The 14,766-nt window shown below is 48.0% G+C and overlaps 1 protein-coding gene across 2 annotated transcripts in view; it reads left to right on the top strand.

The window, feature by feature from the left end:
• Positions 1-14,766, top strand: part of PHKA1 (phosphorylase kinase regulatory subunit alpha 1) — a 491,521-nt gene that overhangs the window by 432,484 nt on the left and 44,271 nt on the right. For both annotated transcript variants that reach the window (XM_077286537.1, XM_077286538.1), the window contains 3 exons: positions 2,729-2,758; positions 6,184-6,357; positions 6,431-6,484. In XM_077286537.1, coding sequence (XP_077142652.1) covers positions 2,729-2,758; positions 6,184-6,357; positions 6,431-6,484 — 258 coding nt within the window. The remainder of the gene's footprint in view (positions 1-2,728; positions 2,759-6,183; positions 6,358-6,430; positions 6,485-14,766) is intronic.

The raw sequence follows: 14,766 nt of genomic DNA, 5'->3' as shown, positions 1-14,766 counted from the left end.
TATCTGTCCATATGACTACAATAAGCCGTACACTCCATAGAGGTGACCTTTATGGAAGAGTGAGCAGAAAAAAAGCCTTTACTTACACACAAATTGTAAGGCTATTTTTGAGTTTACCAAAAGACGTGTGGGAGACTCCACAAATGTATGGAGGAAAGTGATGAGGTCAGATGAGACCAAAAGTGAACTTTTTGGCCACCAAGGTAAACGCTATGACTGACACCAAACCAACACATCACATCACCCCAAGAACGACATCCTCCAGGTGAAGCATGGTGGTGGCAGCTTCATGCCATGGGGATGGTTTTCAGCAACAAGGAAAATGTTCCGAGTCAAGGGGAAATTGGATGGTGCTGAATACAGCGTTTCTGTCTGTCAGTGAGGTTCACCTTCCAACAAGACAGTGAGTGAAACCATACTGCTAAAGCAACACTTGAGCGGTGTCAGGGGAGTCACAGCCCGGACCTTAATCCAGCTGAGAATCTGTGGTCAGACGTGAAGATCACTGTTCACCAGAGGAAACATCTAACGTGAAGGAGCTGGAGCAGTTTTGCCATGTGAAATGGGAAAAAATTCCAGTGGCAAGATGTGCAAAGCTCATAGAGACTTATACGAACTCAGTTGCAGCTGTAATTGCTGCAAAAGGAGGCTCTACAAAGTACTGACTTTAGGGGGTGAATATTTAAGCACACTGAAGTTTTCAGTAATTTTGTCCTATTTGTTGTTTGCTTCACGATGAAAAGAAAATTAAATGTTATCAGTGGTCGGCATATTCTGTCCATGAACTGATGCAGACCCTCAAAAACAAGATATTCTAGGTTGTGAGGTTACAAACCCCGAAAAATGCCAGGGGGGGGGGTGAATACTTTTGCAAGCCACTATATGTATAGGAATAGGAGTCCATTGGGCAGTCCTACTAGTGATCCTGCATGACTGTACTTGCAGCGAGCTGTCAATCACTGCACAGGACCGCCCACTGGACTCCTGCAGACACATGTAATGCAATGGAAGGTTTATGGCTCCTTATTCCCGCAGCACTGTATTTCTATGTGATCTGCCCTATAATATGCCGCCTCCCGACCACTTTCAGATTTCTGGTTGCCTTGAGGTCTCCAGGGTCTCGTTCAGACATGGGAGTTTTATTAGGTGGAACGTTGTACATCAGTGGAGTTGTGTCCGTTATTATCATCACTAGTTAATCTCTGATGTAAAATATATATTGTAAAGCTTCTCTTATACAGTATGATGATAATCATGAGCTGCGTACACGGCCTGCACACAGGCCGCACACTGGCTGCGTACACAGGCTGCACACTGTCTGCGTACACGGCCTGCACACTGGCTGTGTACATGGGCTGCGCAATGGCTGCGTACATGGGATGCACACTGGCTGCGTACACGGCCTGCACACTGGCTGCGTACATGGCCTGCACACTGGCTGCGTACACGGGCTGCACACTGCCTGTACAAGGGCTTCACACTGGCTGCGTACACTGGCTGCGTACACGGGCTGCACACTGCCTGTACACGGCCTGCACACTGGCTGCGTATACGGCCTGCACACTGGCTGCGTACACGGGCTGCACGCTGGCTGCTTACACGGGCTGCACACTGGCTGCTTACACCAGTGTTCCCCAACTCCAGTCCTCAAGGCCCACCAACAGGTCATGTTTTCAGGATTTCCTTAGTATTGCACAGGTGATGGAATTCTTGCCTTTCCAGGTTCTGCAATTATCACCTGGGCAATACTAAGGAAATCCTGAAAACATGACCTGTTGGTGGGCCTTGAGGACTGGAGTTGGGGAACACTGGCTTACACGACCTGCACACTGGCTGCGTACACTGGCTGCGTACACTGGCTGCGTACACTGGCTGCGTACACTGGCTGCGTACACTGGCTGCGTACACTGGCTGCGTACACGGGCTGCACACTGGCTGCGTATACGGGCTGCACACTGGCTGCGTACACGGGCTGCACACTGGCTGCGTACACGGGCTGCACACTGGCTGCGTACACGGGCTGCACACTGGCTGCGTACACGGGCTGCACACTGGCTGTGTACACGGGCTGCACACTGGCTGCGTACACGGGCTGCACACTGGCTGCGTACACGGGCTGCACACTGGCTGCGTACACGGGCTGCACACTGGCTGCGTACACGGGCTGCACACTGGCTGCGTACACGGGCTGCACACTGGCTGCGTACACGGGCTGCACACTGGCTGCTTATACGGCCTGCACACTGGCTGCACAATATCTGCCTACACGGCCTGCACACTGGCTGCTTACACGGCCTGCACTCTAGATGCGTACACGGGCTGCACACTGGCTGCCTACACGGGCTGCACACTGGCTGCCTACACGGCCTGCACACTGGCTGCCTACACGGCCTGCACACTGGCTGCCTACACGGCCGGCACACTGCATGCGAAAAAGGGCTGCACACTGGCTGCTTACACGGGCTGCACACGGCCTCCGCACTTATACATCCATGCGCTGTCTGGGATCTTCACCCACACACAGACTTGTATTGGGATCAGTGATGCAGACCACGGACGGACGTGTTGCTGTGATCTGTTTTCTGACACTGTACTCCAACAAACATGGCCGTATGCAGAGCTCAGCAGATTGTACATAATGTGTGAACGAGGCCCGACTGAGGCCGGCTGAAGGGCGCTTATTATCTAATGTCACATTCTGATCCGGTATTTTGTGTTTCCCGTACAGGATATGGATTTATTCTCCGCATTATCGCTGGTAAATATCATTTATTTATACATTTCCCATAGTTAATGTGGCTGAAGATCTAAAGAAGACATTAGAAGATGTTACTCAAGTCACTTTCTGCTTTTGGCATCTTTTTGTCTCGTGTGATGAAAATAACCAGAATTCTCTGGAAATTTGTGATATGAATTCTGACTAATGAATAGTTAATTTAAACAATAATTACAAATCCTGCTCCCCCACTGTTCCCAGTGTTTGCAGCGCTGATGTCACATTGACAGCGCTGCAGCCGATTACTGAGCTGAGCTGCTGTGCAGTTATTGTCTGCAGCGCTGATGTCACATTGACAGCACTGCAGTCGATTACTGAGCTGAGCTGCTGTGCACAGTTATTGTCTGCAGCTCTGATGTCACATTGACAGCACTGCAGCCGATTACTGAGCTGCTGTGTAGTTAGTCTGCAGCGCTGATGTCACATTGACAGCGCTGCAGCCGATTACTGAGCTGAGCTGCTTTGCACAGTTAGTCTGCAGCGCTGATGTCACATTGACAGCACTGCAGTCGATTAATGAGCTGAGCTGCTGTGCACAGTTATTGTCTGCAGCACTGATGTCACATTGTCAGCACTGCAGCCGATTACTGAGCTGAGCTTCTGTGCACAGTTGTTGTCTGCAGCGCTGATGTCACATTGACAGCACTGTAGCCTATTACTGAGGTGAGCTGCTGTGCGCAGTTATTGTCTGCAGCGCTGATGTAACATTGACAGCACTGCAGCCGATTACTGAGCTGCTGTGCACAGTTATTGTCTGCAGCGCTAATGTCACATTGACTGCACTGCAGCCAATTACTGAGCTGAGCTGCTGTGCACAGTTATTGTCTGCAGCACTGATGTCACACTGACAGCACTGCAGTCGATTACTGAGCTGAGCTGCTGTGCACAGTTATTGTCTGCAGCACTGATGTCACATTGACAGCACTGCAGCCGATTACTGAGCTGAGCTTCTGTGCACAGTTGTCTGCAGCGCTGATGTCACATTGACAGCACTGTAGCCTATTACTGAGCTGAGCTGCTGTGCACAGTTATTGTCTGCAGCGCTGATGTTACATTGACAGCACTGCAGCCGATTACTGAGCTGCTGTGCACAGTTATTGTGTGCAGCGCTGATATCACATTGACAGCACTGCAGTTGATTACTGAGCTGAGCTGCTGTGCACAGTTATTGTCTGCAGCACTGATGTCACACTGACAGCACTGTAGTCGATTACTGAGCTGCTGTGCACAGTTATTGTCTGCAGCGCAGAGGTCACATTGTCAGCACTGCAGCCGATTACTGAGCTGCTGTGTAGTTAGTCTGCAGCGCTGATGTCACATTGACAGCGCTGCAGCCGATTACTGAGCTGAGCTGCTTTGCACAGTTAGTCTGCAGCGCTGATGTCACATTGACAGCACTGCAGTCGATTACTGAGCTGAGCTGCTGTGCACAGTTATTGTCTGCAGCTCTGATGTCACATTGACAGCACTGCAGCCGATTACTGAGCTGCTGTGTAGTTAGTCTGCAGCGCTGATGTCACATTGACAGCGCTGCAGCCGATTACTGAGCTGAGCTGCTTTGCACAGTTAGTCTGCAGCGCTGATGTCACATTGACAGCACTGCAGTCGATTAATGAGCTGAGCTGCTGTGCACAGTTATTGTCTGCAGCACTGATGTCACACTGACAGCACTGCAGTCGATTACTGAGCTGAGCTGCTGTGCACAGTTATTGTCTGCAGCGCTGAGGTCACATTGTCAGCACTGCAGCCGATTACTGAGCTGAGCTTCTGTGCACAGTTGTTGTCTGCAGCGCTGATGTCACATTGACAGCACTGTAGCCTATTACTGAGGTGAGCTGCTGTGCGCAGTTATTGTCTGCAGCGCTGATGTAACATTGACAGCACTGCAGCCGATTACTGAGCTGCTGTGCACAGTTATTGTCTGCAGCGCTAATGTCACATTGACTGCACTGCAGCCAATTACTGAGCTGAGCTGCTGTGCACAGTTATTGTCTGCAGCACTGATGTCACACTGACAGCACTGCAGCCGATTACTGAGCTGAGCTTCTGTGCACAGTTGTTGTCTGCAGCGCTGATGTCACATTGACAGCACTGTAGCCTATTACTGAGCTGAGCTGCTGTGCACAGTTATTGTCTGCAGCGCTGATGTTACATTGACAGCACTGCAGCCGATTACTGAGCTGCTGTGCACAGTTATTGTGTGCAGCGCTGATATCACATTGACAGCACTGCAGTTGATTACTGAGCTGAGCTGCTGTGCACAGTTATTGTGTGCAGCGCTGATATCACATTGACAGCATTGCAGTCGATTACTGAGCTGAGCTGCTGTGCACAGTTATTGTCTGCAGCACTGATGTCACACTGACAGCACTGTAGTCGATTACTGAGCTGCTGTGCACAGTTATTGTCTGCAGCGCAGAGGTCACATTGTCAGCACTGCAGCCGATTACTGAGCTGAGCTGCTGTGCACAGTTGTCTGCAGCGCTGATGTCACATTGACAGCACTGCAGCCGATTACTGAGCTGCTGTGCACAGTTATTGTGTGCAGCGCTGATATCACATTGACAGCACTGCAGTCGATTACTGAGCTGAGCTGCTGTGCACAGTTATTGTGTGCAGCGCTGATATCACATTGACAGCACTGCAGTCGATTACTGAGCTGAGCTGCTGTGCACAGTTATTGTCTGTAGCGTTGATGTCACATTGACAGGACTGCAGCCGATTACTGAGCTGAGCTGCTGTGCACATTTGTCTGCAGCGCTGAGGTCACATTGACAGCAATGCAGCTGATTACTGAGCTGAGCTGCTGTGCACAGTTATTGTGTACAGTGCTGATATCACATTGACAGCACTGCAGCCGATTACTTAGCTGCTGTGCACAGTTATTGTGTGCAGCGCTGATACCACATTGACAGCACTGCAGCCGATTACTGTGCTGAGCTGCTGTGAACAGTTGTCTGCAGCGCTGATATCACATTGACAGCACTGCAGCCGATTACTGAGCTGAGCTGCTGTCCACAGTTATTGTCTGCAGCGCTGATATCACATTGACTGCACTGCAGTCGATTACTGAGCTGAGCTGCTGTGCACAGTTATTGTCTGCAGCGCTGATGTCACATTGACAGCACTGCAGCCGATTACTGAGCTGAGCTGCTGTGCAGTTACTGTCTGCAGCGCTGATGTGACGTCCATGCTGCATTATCTGCTGTTAGAGGGTGATCCTGGCTATGTATTACACCTGTGTGCAGTGGGGATCAGCTTCTGAGCTCCCTCCGTGCACCCTTAATCTCCCCATGACAAATACAAATATATCAGTCATAGCTCATTAAGAGGGTAAAGGAAGCTGTGTATGCAGAGATACTTGTATCTGTAGATATCTGACACTTATTTCTTATGCTCTAATACAGAAGCCTGGAGATACATTGTCCTCTTCTGGGGAGCTCTCTACATCCACCATCTCCGATAGTGATGGCGCTTATGACAGCCGGCAGGGCCAGTGGCTCAGAAGACGACGTTTGGATGGGGCGCTGAATAGAGTTCCTGTAGGATTTTATCAAAAAGTCTGGGCAATCCTACAAAAGGTGAAACAGTTTTATGATAAATGTAAAAAATATCAATTCCTTCTCATTTTTGATTGTATTTTTTTTTGTTTAGTGCCATGGATTGTCTGTAGAGGGCTTTGTTCTGCCCTCCTCCAGCACCCGTGAGGTAATGAATGCCCGGCTTATAGAAACACTACAGCTGTTCATTTATTTGCCTATATATTGCAGAATAGCCCACTACTGAAGAATAATGTATATTTTTCTTAATTGTCTCTTATGTGATGTATATATAGCAGTCTCAGTGTTTTCTATGTTATGTTCATACAGCAGTTTGTGTCTCCTACTTGATATATTAAGCAGTCTCTGTGTATCTCATGTGATATTTACAGTAGTCTTGAAGTGTCACATGTGATGTATACCGTAAAGTCTCCCCAAGTGATGTATACCATAGAGTCTTAGTGTATCCCATGTGATGTATACAGTAGATTCTGGATGTATCCCATGTGATGTGTACAGTAGATGCTGGATGAATCCCATGTGATGTAGAATCATAGAATGGTAGAGTTGGAAGGGACATCTCACCCCTTTTCAGGGCCGCGCTTAGTAACCCGATGTTTACCCTGGTTACCAGCGTAAAATGTAAAAAAAACAAACAGTACATACTCACATTCGCGTCCCCCGGCGTCCGCTTCCTGCACTGACTGAGCGCCGGCCCTAACAGCAGAGCGGTGACGTCACCGCTGTGCTGTACTTTCACTTTCACTTTACGGCGCTCAGTCAGTGTGGGAAGCGGACGCCGGGGGACGCGAAGGTGAGTATGTACTGTTTGTTTTTTTACATTTTACACTGGTAACCAGGGTAAACATCGGGTTACTAAGCGCGGCCCTGTGCTTAGTAACCCGATGTTTACCCTGGTTACCAGTGTAAAACATCGCTGGTATCGTTGCTTTTGGTGTCAAACACGACGATACACGCCGATCTGACGACCAAATAAAGTTCTGAACTTTGTTCAACGACCAGCGATATCACAGCAGGATCCTGATCGCTGCTGCGTGTCAAGCTAAACGATATCGCTAGCCAGGACGCTGCAACGTCACGGATCGCTAGCGATATCGTTTAGTGTGAAGGTACCTTTACTTCACCAATCCATAATCGTTAATCCATTTTATCAATGCAGTGTTTTGATGCCCTCACTCTTCTGCGTGGACCCCTGGTGCCATCATCATAACATATTTTATCCTTCCCCTATGACAGAACCTGAAGGTTTCAGGGACAGGAAACCTTCAGGTTAACCCCTTCATGCCGCGGCCCTTTTTCGTTTTTGTGTTTTCGTTTTTCGCTCCCCTCCTTCCCAGAGCCATAACTTTTTTATTTTTCTGTCAATATGGCCATGTGAGGGCTTATTTTTTGCGGGACGAGTTGTACTTTTGAACGACATCATTGGTTTTAGCATGTCGTGTACTAGAAAACGGGAAAAAAATTCCAAGTGCGGTGAAATTGCAAAAAAAGTGCAATCCCACACTTGTTTTTTGCTTGGCTATTTTGCTAGGTTCACTAAATGCTAAAACTGACCTGCCATTATGATTCTCTAGGTCATTACGAGTTCATAGACACCTAACATGACCAGGTTATTTTTTATCCAAGTGGTGAAAAAAAATTCCAAACTTTGCTTAAAAAAAAAAAAAAGTGCCATTTTCCAATACCCGTAGCGTCTCCATTTTTCGTGATCTGGGGTCGGGTGAGGGCTTATTTTTTGCGTGCTGAGCTGGCGTTTTTAATGATACCATTTTGGCGCAGATATGTTCTTTTGATCGCCCGTTATTGCATTTTAACGCAATGTCGCGGCGACCAAAAAAACGTAATTCTGGCGTTTCGGATTTTTTTCTCGCTACGCTGTTTAGCGATCAGGTTAATGCTTTTTTTTAATTGATAGATCGGGCGATTCTGAACGCGGCTATACCAAATATGTGTAGGTTTTTTTTTTTTTTTATTGTTTTATTTAGGATGGGGCGAAAGGGGGGTGATTTAAACTTTTATATTTTTAATATTTTTTTCACATTTTTAAAAACTTTTTTTTCCCACTTTTGCCATGCTTCTATAGCCTCCATAGGAGGCTAGAAGCAGGCACAGCCCGATCGGCTCTGCTACATAACAGCGATCATCAGATCGCTGTTATGTAGCTCAAATGCAGGTGTGCTGTGAGCGCCGACCACAGGGGGGCGCTCACAGCCACCGGCGATCAGTAACCATAGAGGTCTCAAGGACCTCTATGGTTACCTTCCTGACTCATCGCCGACCCCCGATCATGTGACGGGGGTCGGCAATGACGTCATATCCGGCCGCCCGGCCGGATGCGGTAGTTAAATGCCGCTGTCTGAGTTTGACAGCGGCATTTAACAGGTTAATAGCGGCGGGTGAATAGCGATTTCACCCGCCGCTATTGCGCGCACATGTCAGCTGTTCAAAACAGCTGACATGTCGCGACTTTGATGTGCGCTCACCGCCGGAGCGCACATCAAAGCAGGGGATGCGACATGCGCAGTACATGTACGGCGCATGTCGCGAAGGGGTTAAAGGGCGATACCTCTCCTTCACATCAGTTGGTTTTCTCTCCCTGATGGGAAACCTTCAGTTCGGCGTACCTGCAGATAGAAGATCAGGATGAAGATGGTCCAGGCCCAGCCAGACCGGTACAGGCAGCGGGGAGGCCTGTGCCACAGCTGGTGTGGTGTCCTGAAGCCACCACCATTGGGACCGATGGGTCTTGCGGGGGGAGCGCAGCTGCCGCACCTTATTCCTATGCAGGGTGTCCCCCATCTCATCTTTCCCCCATCTCACGCGACCCCCCCAACGAACCTATCCATTACAGTAAATGGCTGCCCACTCTCCCCAGTCCCACAAGCTCGCTGCCTCGGGGTAATCCTTGACGCTGATCTCCTTCAAACCACATATCCAAGCTCTTTCCATTTCCTGCCGACTTCAACTCAAAAATATTTCACGAATCCATTCATTCCTCAACCAAGAATCTGCAAAAACCCTAGTCCATGCCCTCATCATCTCGCGCCTTGACTACTGCAACCTCCTGCTCTGTGGCCTCCCCTCGAACACTCTCGCACCCCTCCAATCTATTCTAAACTCTGCTGCCCGACTAATCCACCTGTTCCCCCCGCTATTCCCCAGCTTCTCCCCTCTGTCAATCCCTTCACTGGCTACCCATTGCCCAGAGACTCCAGTACAAAACCCTAACCATGACGTACAAAGCCATCCACAACCTGTCTCCTCCATACATCTGTGACCTTGTCTCCCGGTACCTACACACTACCTCCGATCCTCACAAGACCTTCTCTACTCCCCTCTTATCTCCTCTTCCCACAATCGTATACAATATTTCTCTCGCGTATCACCCCTACTCTGGAACCCTCTACCACAACACATCAGACTCTCACCTACCATCGAAACCTTCAAAAAGAGCCTGAAGACCTACCTCTTCCGACAAGCCTATAACCTGCAGTAACCACCGATCGACCAAACCACTGCATGACCAGCTCTACCCTCGCCTACTGTATTCTCACCCATCCCTTGTAGATTGTGAGCCTTTGCGGGCAGGGTCCTCTCTCCTCCTGTACCAGTTATGACTTGTATTGTTTAAGATTATTGTACTTGTTTTTATTATGTATATCCCTCCTTACATGTAAGCCTAGGGGCCCAGGAAGGGACTCAAGGCCTCAAAAAGTACCTTGACAAAATGGATAAGAGATGCAAGCTTACTGGCTTCTAGTGGGAATGTCGCCCTGGGGGTTCTGAGAGCTCCCTCCATGAGATCAATAGCAACTTCCTGGGCAGAAAGGTCGGAGGTATCAGTAGAGAAAATCTGTAAGGCTGCCACTTGGTCATCACCTTCTACCTTTTTCAGACACTATCGGCTGGACCTAGCCTCTTCTAATCTGTCCTTTTGGGAGAAGGGTTCTACAGGCTGTGGTCCCTCCCTAAGTTAAGATTCTCTGAAGTTCTCTCCGTGGTACTGTGATGGCGGAAGGAGAAAGACAGGTACTTACTGGTAGGATGATTTCTCAGAGCCCATGACAGCACCCTTATATTTCCTCCCGTCAAGTGTGGGTGAGCACGCTCTTGGTTATGTGGGATTTATGTATAGGTCACAGGGTGTTTGCTTATAAGTATTATGGTTAAAATGTTCATTATTGTAATAACCTGATGATCCTCTTGTGCTTGGTAAGCCAACTGATTCTAGGGAGAGGTACCGCCCTTTTTATCTGTATGTTTCCTGTCCCTGAAGGGCGGATCCCCTCTGTCTCCATGGTGCTATCATAGGCTCTAAGAAATCTGTTACTGGTAAGCAACTATGTCTTTTGCCCATACGTGGTAGCAATTGATTTATATGGACGCATATTATTAATCCCTCCCAGCAATGTGATCTCAGGTGACCGATGCGTTACAGTGGAAGCTGGGCCTGCTGAAGGGCCGGAAGCTGCCATCTTAGTACTCCTCATAAGCTCAGCTATTGACTAAGCTTTAAAGGAAGCTGTGATTTACACTATATACTCAAACGATCTATGGGCTGTACAGTGGCTCAGTGGTTAGCACTGTATGGTGACTCAGTGGTTAGCACTGTATGGTGGCTCAGTAATTAGCACTGTATGGTGGCTCAGTGGTTAGAACTTTTACAGTGGCTCAATAGTTAGCAGTGTTTACTTGCAGCACTAGGATCCTGATTTGAAATCTCAGCATGAACTACATCTGCTAGTTTTTATGTTCGTCCCATGTTAGTTAGGATACTCTGGTATCTTCACACTCTCCTAGGACGACTTAAAATAAAAATTGTAAGGAAAAAAAGTTTTAGCAAATATTTAAATCATAGAAAATCTAAAAATTACAATCTAACTTTTTCTAGTTGTAACATCTAGAAATAAAAAGGAAAACATAATTGGTATGCTGCATCCATAAGACGCCAGTGCGTTAAAATATGCAATTAGTTGAACTATACCCTGAAGGCTGAAATGCAGATTTGCAGGTTTTCAGTCACTGCAGCTCCCGAAAAAGGCAGTAAAAAGTTATTTGTACCCCAAAATGGTATGAAAGAAATCTACTTCTTAGCTTGCAAAACAATAACCCCTCACACCGCTCCATTGGAGGAAAAATAACAAAAATCTCTGTAAATGGTGTCACAGGGTCCTTCTCTGGTATCACACAATCAACAGAGCAAGAGAAGAGTGAACAATCTCTAGACCTTTATGTAGGCAGAAATACGAAAGGTCCATATACAATCCACCCCACAAAGGATAAAATAGTCCAGAACCTGAATGCAGTTCTGTAAAAGGATAAAAGCCCTGGGAGATGAGCCCAACAATCCAGCAGTATCAGACAATCAACAGAGCAAGAGAAGAATGAACAATTCCAAGACCTTTATTTAGGCAGAAATACGAAAGGTCCATATACAATCCACCACACAAAGGATAAGACAGTTCAGAACCTGAATGCAGTTCAGTAAGAGGATAAAAGCCCTGGGAGATGAGTCCAGCGATCCAGCAGACAGAGGCAAACATAGTCTATATGCTTTCTGAGGTGCTGTGATCACATCATAGATCCACACAGGATCTGATTTGGTGTCTCACCTCCCAGATACAGATATTTTACAAGTCCCCCTCCTCATTCACAGGTCGGGGAGGGAACGTCACAGGGACTCATTGATTCAACAAGCTAGCTCAATATGACATTAGCATGTTAGCAAGCAGCATTATTCACTGACCCTCTGGAGAGATAACAGTACAGTACCCTGGGGCTGATATCAGATGGCAACAACAGCCATTCATCGATTAACAAATAACAACTCATCCTACAAGAGAACACCATGAACGTCAGTAAAGTATGAATACAAACAAAATGATCCCCACATACCATATCCCACGATCACAAATTGTAACACAATTTTCTTCTTACAAATTTCAGGCTTTTTGTTGCTACTTGAATATTTTCAGACTGTGCAGGTTTGGGGTCGTCATAATGGTCCAGACTGAGAATATTATACCACACAATGTTCATCATTAAAACAATGGCAGAATAACAGTTTTTTCACAATTTGCATCACCTTAGAACGTCTTTTACTTGTTTCAGTACAAAGTGCGATAAACTGAATGGGGTCATTCCCCATTCCCCATGGACATCCCCACTATCATCATGGGCGATTTCAACATCCCCATTGACACTTCCCTCTCAGCTGCCACTAAACTTCTATCTCTCACTTCCTCCTTCGGCCTTCTGCAGCCACTCACAAAGATGGTCACACAATGGACCTCATCTTCACCCGCCTCTGCTCCCTATCTAACCTCTCTAACTCACCTCTTCCACTCTCTGACCACAACCTTCTCACATTCTCATCTCTCTCCACTCCTTGTCTACAATCCCCACCCCACAAACTTTCACACCCTCGCAGAAATCTTAAACATCTTGACCTACATTCATTCTCCGAATCCCTCCTCCCTCTCACAGACATAAGTTCCATACACAATGCGGATGACGCTGCCGCTCTATATAACACCACAATAGCTGTAGCTTTGGAATCTGCTGCCCCACTTACACATACCAAAGCTCGCAAAATCAACAGACAGCCCTGGCACACCAGCCTGACCAAAGAACTGAGGCGAGCTTCCAGGGCTGCTGAGCGCAGATGGAAAAGATCCCACTCCAACGACCACTTCATCGCATTCAAACAGTCCCTCACTACTTTCAAGACCACACTCACCACAGTTAAACAAACCTACTTCTCATCTCTCATATCCTCCCTGTCTCACAAGCCTAAACAGTTATTCAACACCTTCAATTCTCTCCTCCGTCCCCCAGCACCTCCTCCCTCCCCACTTATCTTAGCTGAAGACTTTGCCTCATTTTTCAAGCAGAAGATTGATGGCATCAGAGACAGTTTTGGTCAACAAGCCCCAGAGCCCTTCCTCCCGACTTCCCAGCCCTCCACCTCCAAAACCAACTTCACCATTACAGAAGATCAACTCTCCACTCTACTCTCAAGATCGCACCTCACCACCTGTGCACTTGACCCGCTCCCATCCCACCTTATCCCAAACCTCACCAGTCTTCATCCCAACCCTAACCCATCTCTTCAACCTATCACTAACAACTGGTGTTTTCCCCTCAAGCTTTAAACATGCCTCCATCACACCTATCCTCAAAAAGCCCTCTCTTGACCCATCCTCTGTATCTAGCTATCGCCCTATATCACTTCTCCCTTATGCCTCCAAACTACTGGAACAACACGTCTACCTTGAACTGTCCTCCCATCTCTCTTCTTGCTCCCTCTTTGACCGCTTACAATCTGGCTTCCGGTCACATCACTCCACTGAAACTGCCCTAACCGCCAAGAGCAAGCGACACTACTCTGTTCTCCTCCTCCTCGACCTGTCGGCTGCCTTTGACACAGTGGACCATTCCCTATTATTACAGACCCTCTCATCCCTTGGCATCACAGACTTGGACCTATCCTGGATCTCATCATACCTAACAGACCGGACATTCAGCGTCTCCCACTCACACACCACCTCCTCACCTCGCCCCCTATCTGTCGGATTCCCACAAGGTTCAGTCCTTGGGCCCCTGCTCTTCTCCATTTACACCTTTGGCCTGGGACAGCTCATAGAATCTCATGGCTTTCAGTATCACCTCTATGCTGATGACACACAGATCTACATCTCTGGACCAGATATAACCTTCCTACTAACCAGAATCCCTCAATGTCTGTCCACTATTTCATCCTTCTTCTCCGCTAGATTTCTGAAACTTAACATGGACAAAACAGAATTAATCATCTTTCCCCCATCTCACGCGACCCCCCCCCACGAACCTAACCATTACAGTAAATGGCTGCCCACTCTCCCCAGTCCCACAAGCTCGCTGCCTCGGGGTAATCCTTGACTCTGATCTCTCCTTCAAACCACATATCCAAGCCCTTTCCACTTCCTGCTGACTTCAACTCAAAAATATTTCACGAATCCGTTCATTCCTCAACCAAGAATCTGCAAAAACCCTAGTCCATGCCCTCATCATCTCTCGCCTTGACTACTGCAACCTCCTGCTCTGTGGCCTCCCCTCGAACACTCTCGCACCCATCCAATCTATTCTAAACTCTGCTGCCCGACTAATCCACCTGTCCCCCCGCTATTCCCCTGCCTTTCCCCTCTGTCAATCCCTCCACTGGCTCCCCATTGCCCAGAGACTCCAGTACAAAACCCTAACCATGACATACAAAGCCATCCACAACCTGTCTCCTCCATACATCTGTGACCTCGTCTCCCGGTACTTACCTACACGCAACCTCCGATCCTCACAAGATCTCCTTCTCTACTCCCCTCTTATCTCCTCTTCCCACAATCGCATACAAGATTTCTCTCGCATATCACCCCTACTCTGGAACCCTCTACCACA

The sequence above is a fragment of the Ranitomeya variabilis genome, chromosome 2 (assembly GCF_051348905.1).
Source record: "Ranitomeya variabilis isolate aRanVar5 chromosome 2, aRanVar5.hap1, whole genome shotgun sequence".
Classification (NCBI taxonomy): domain Eukaryota; kingdom Metazoa; phylum Chordata; class Amphibia; order Anura; family Dendrobatidae; genus Ranitomeya; species Ranitomeya variabilis.
Note: the sequence above shows the minus strand (reverse complement) of the source record. Positions and strands in the feature narration are given on the sequence as shown.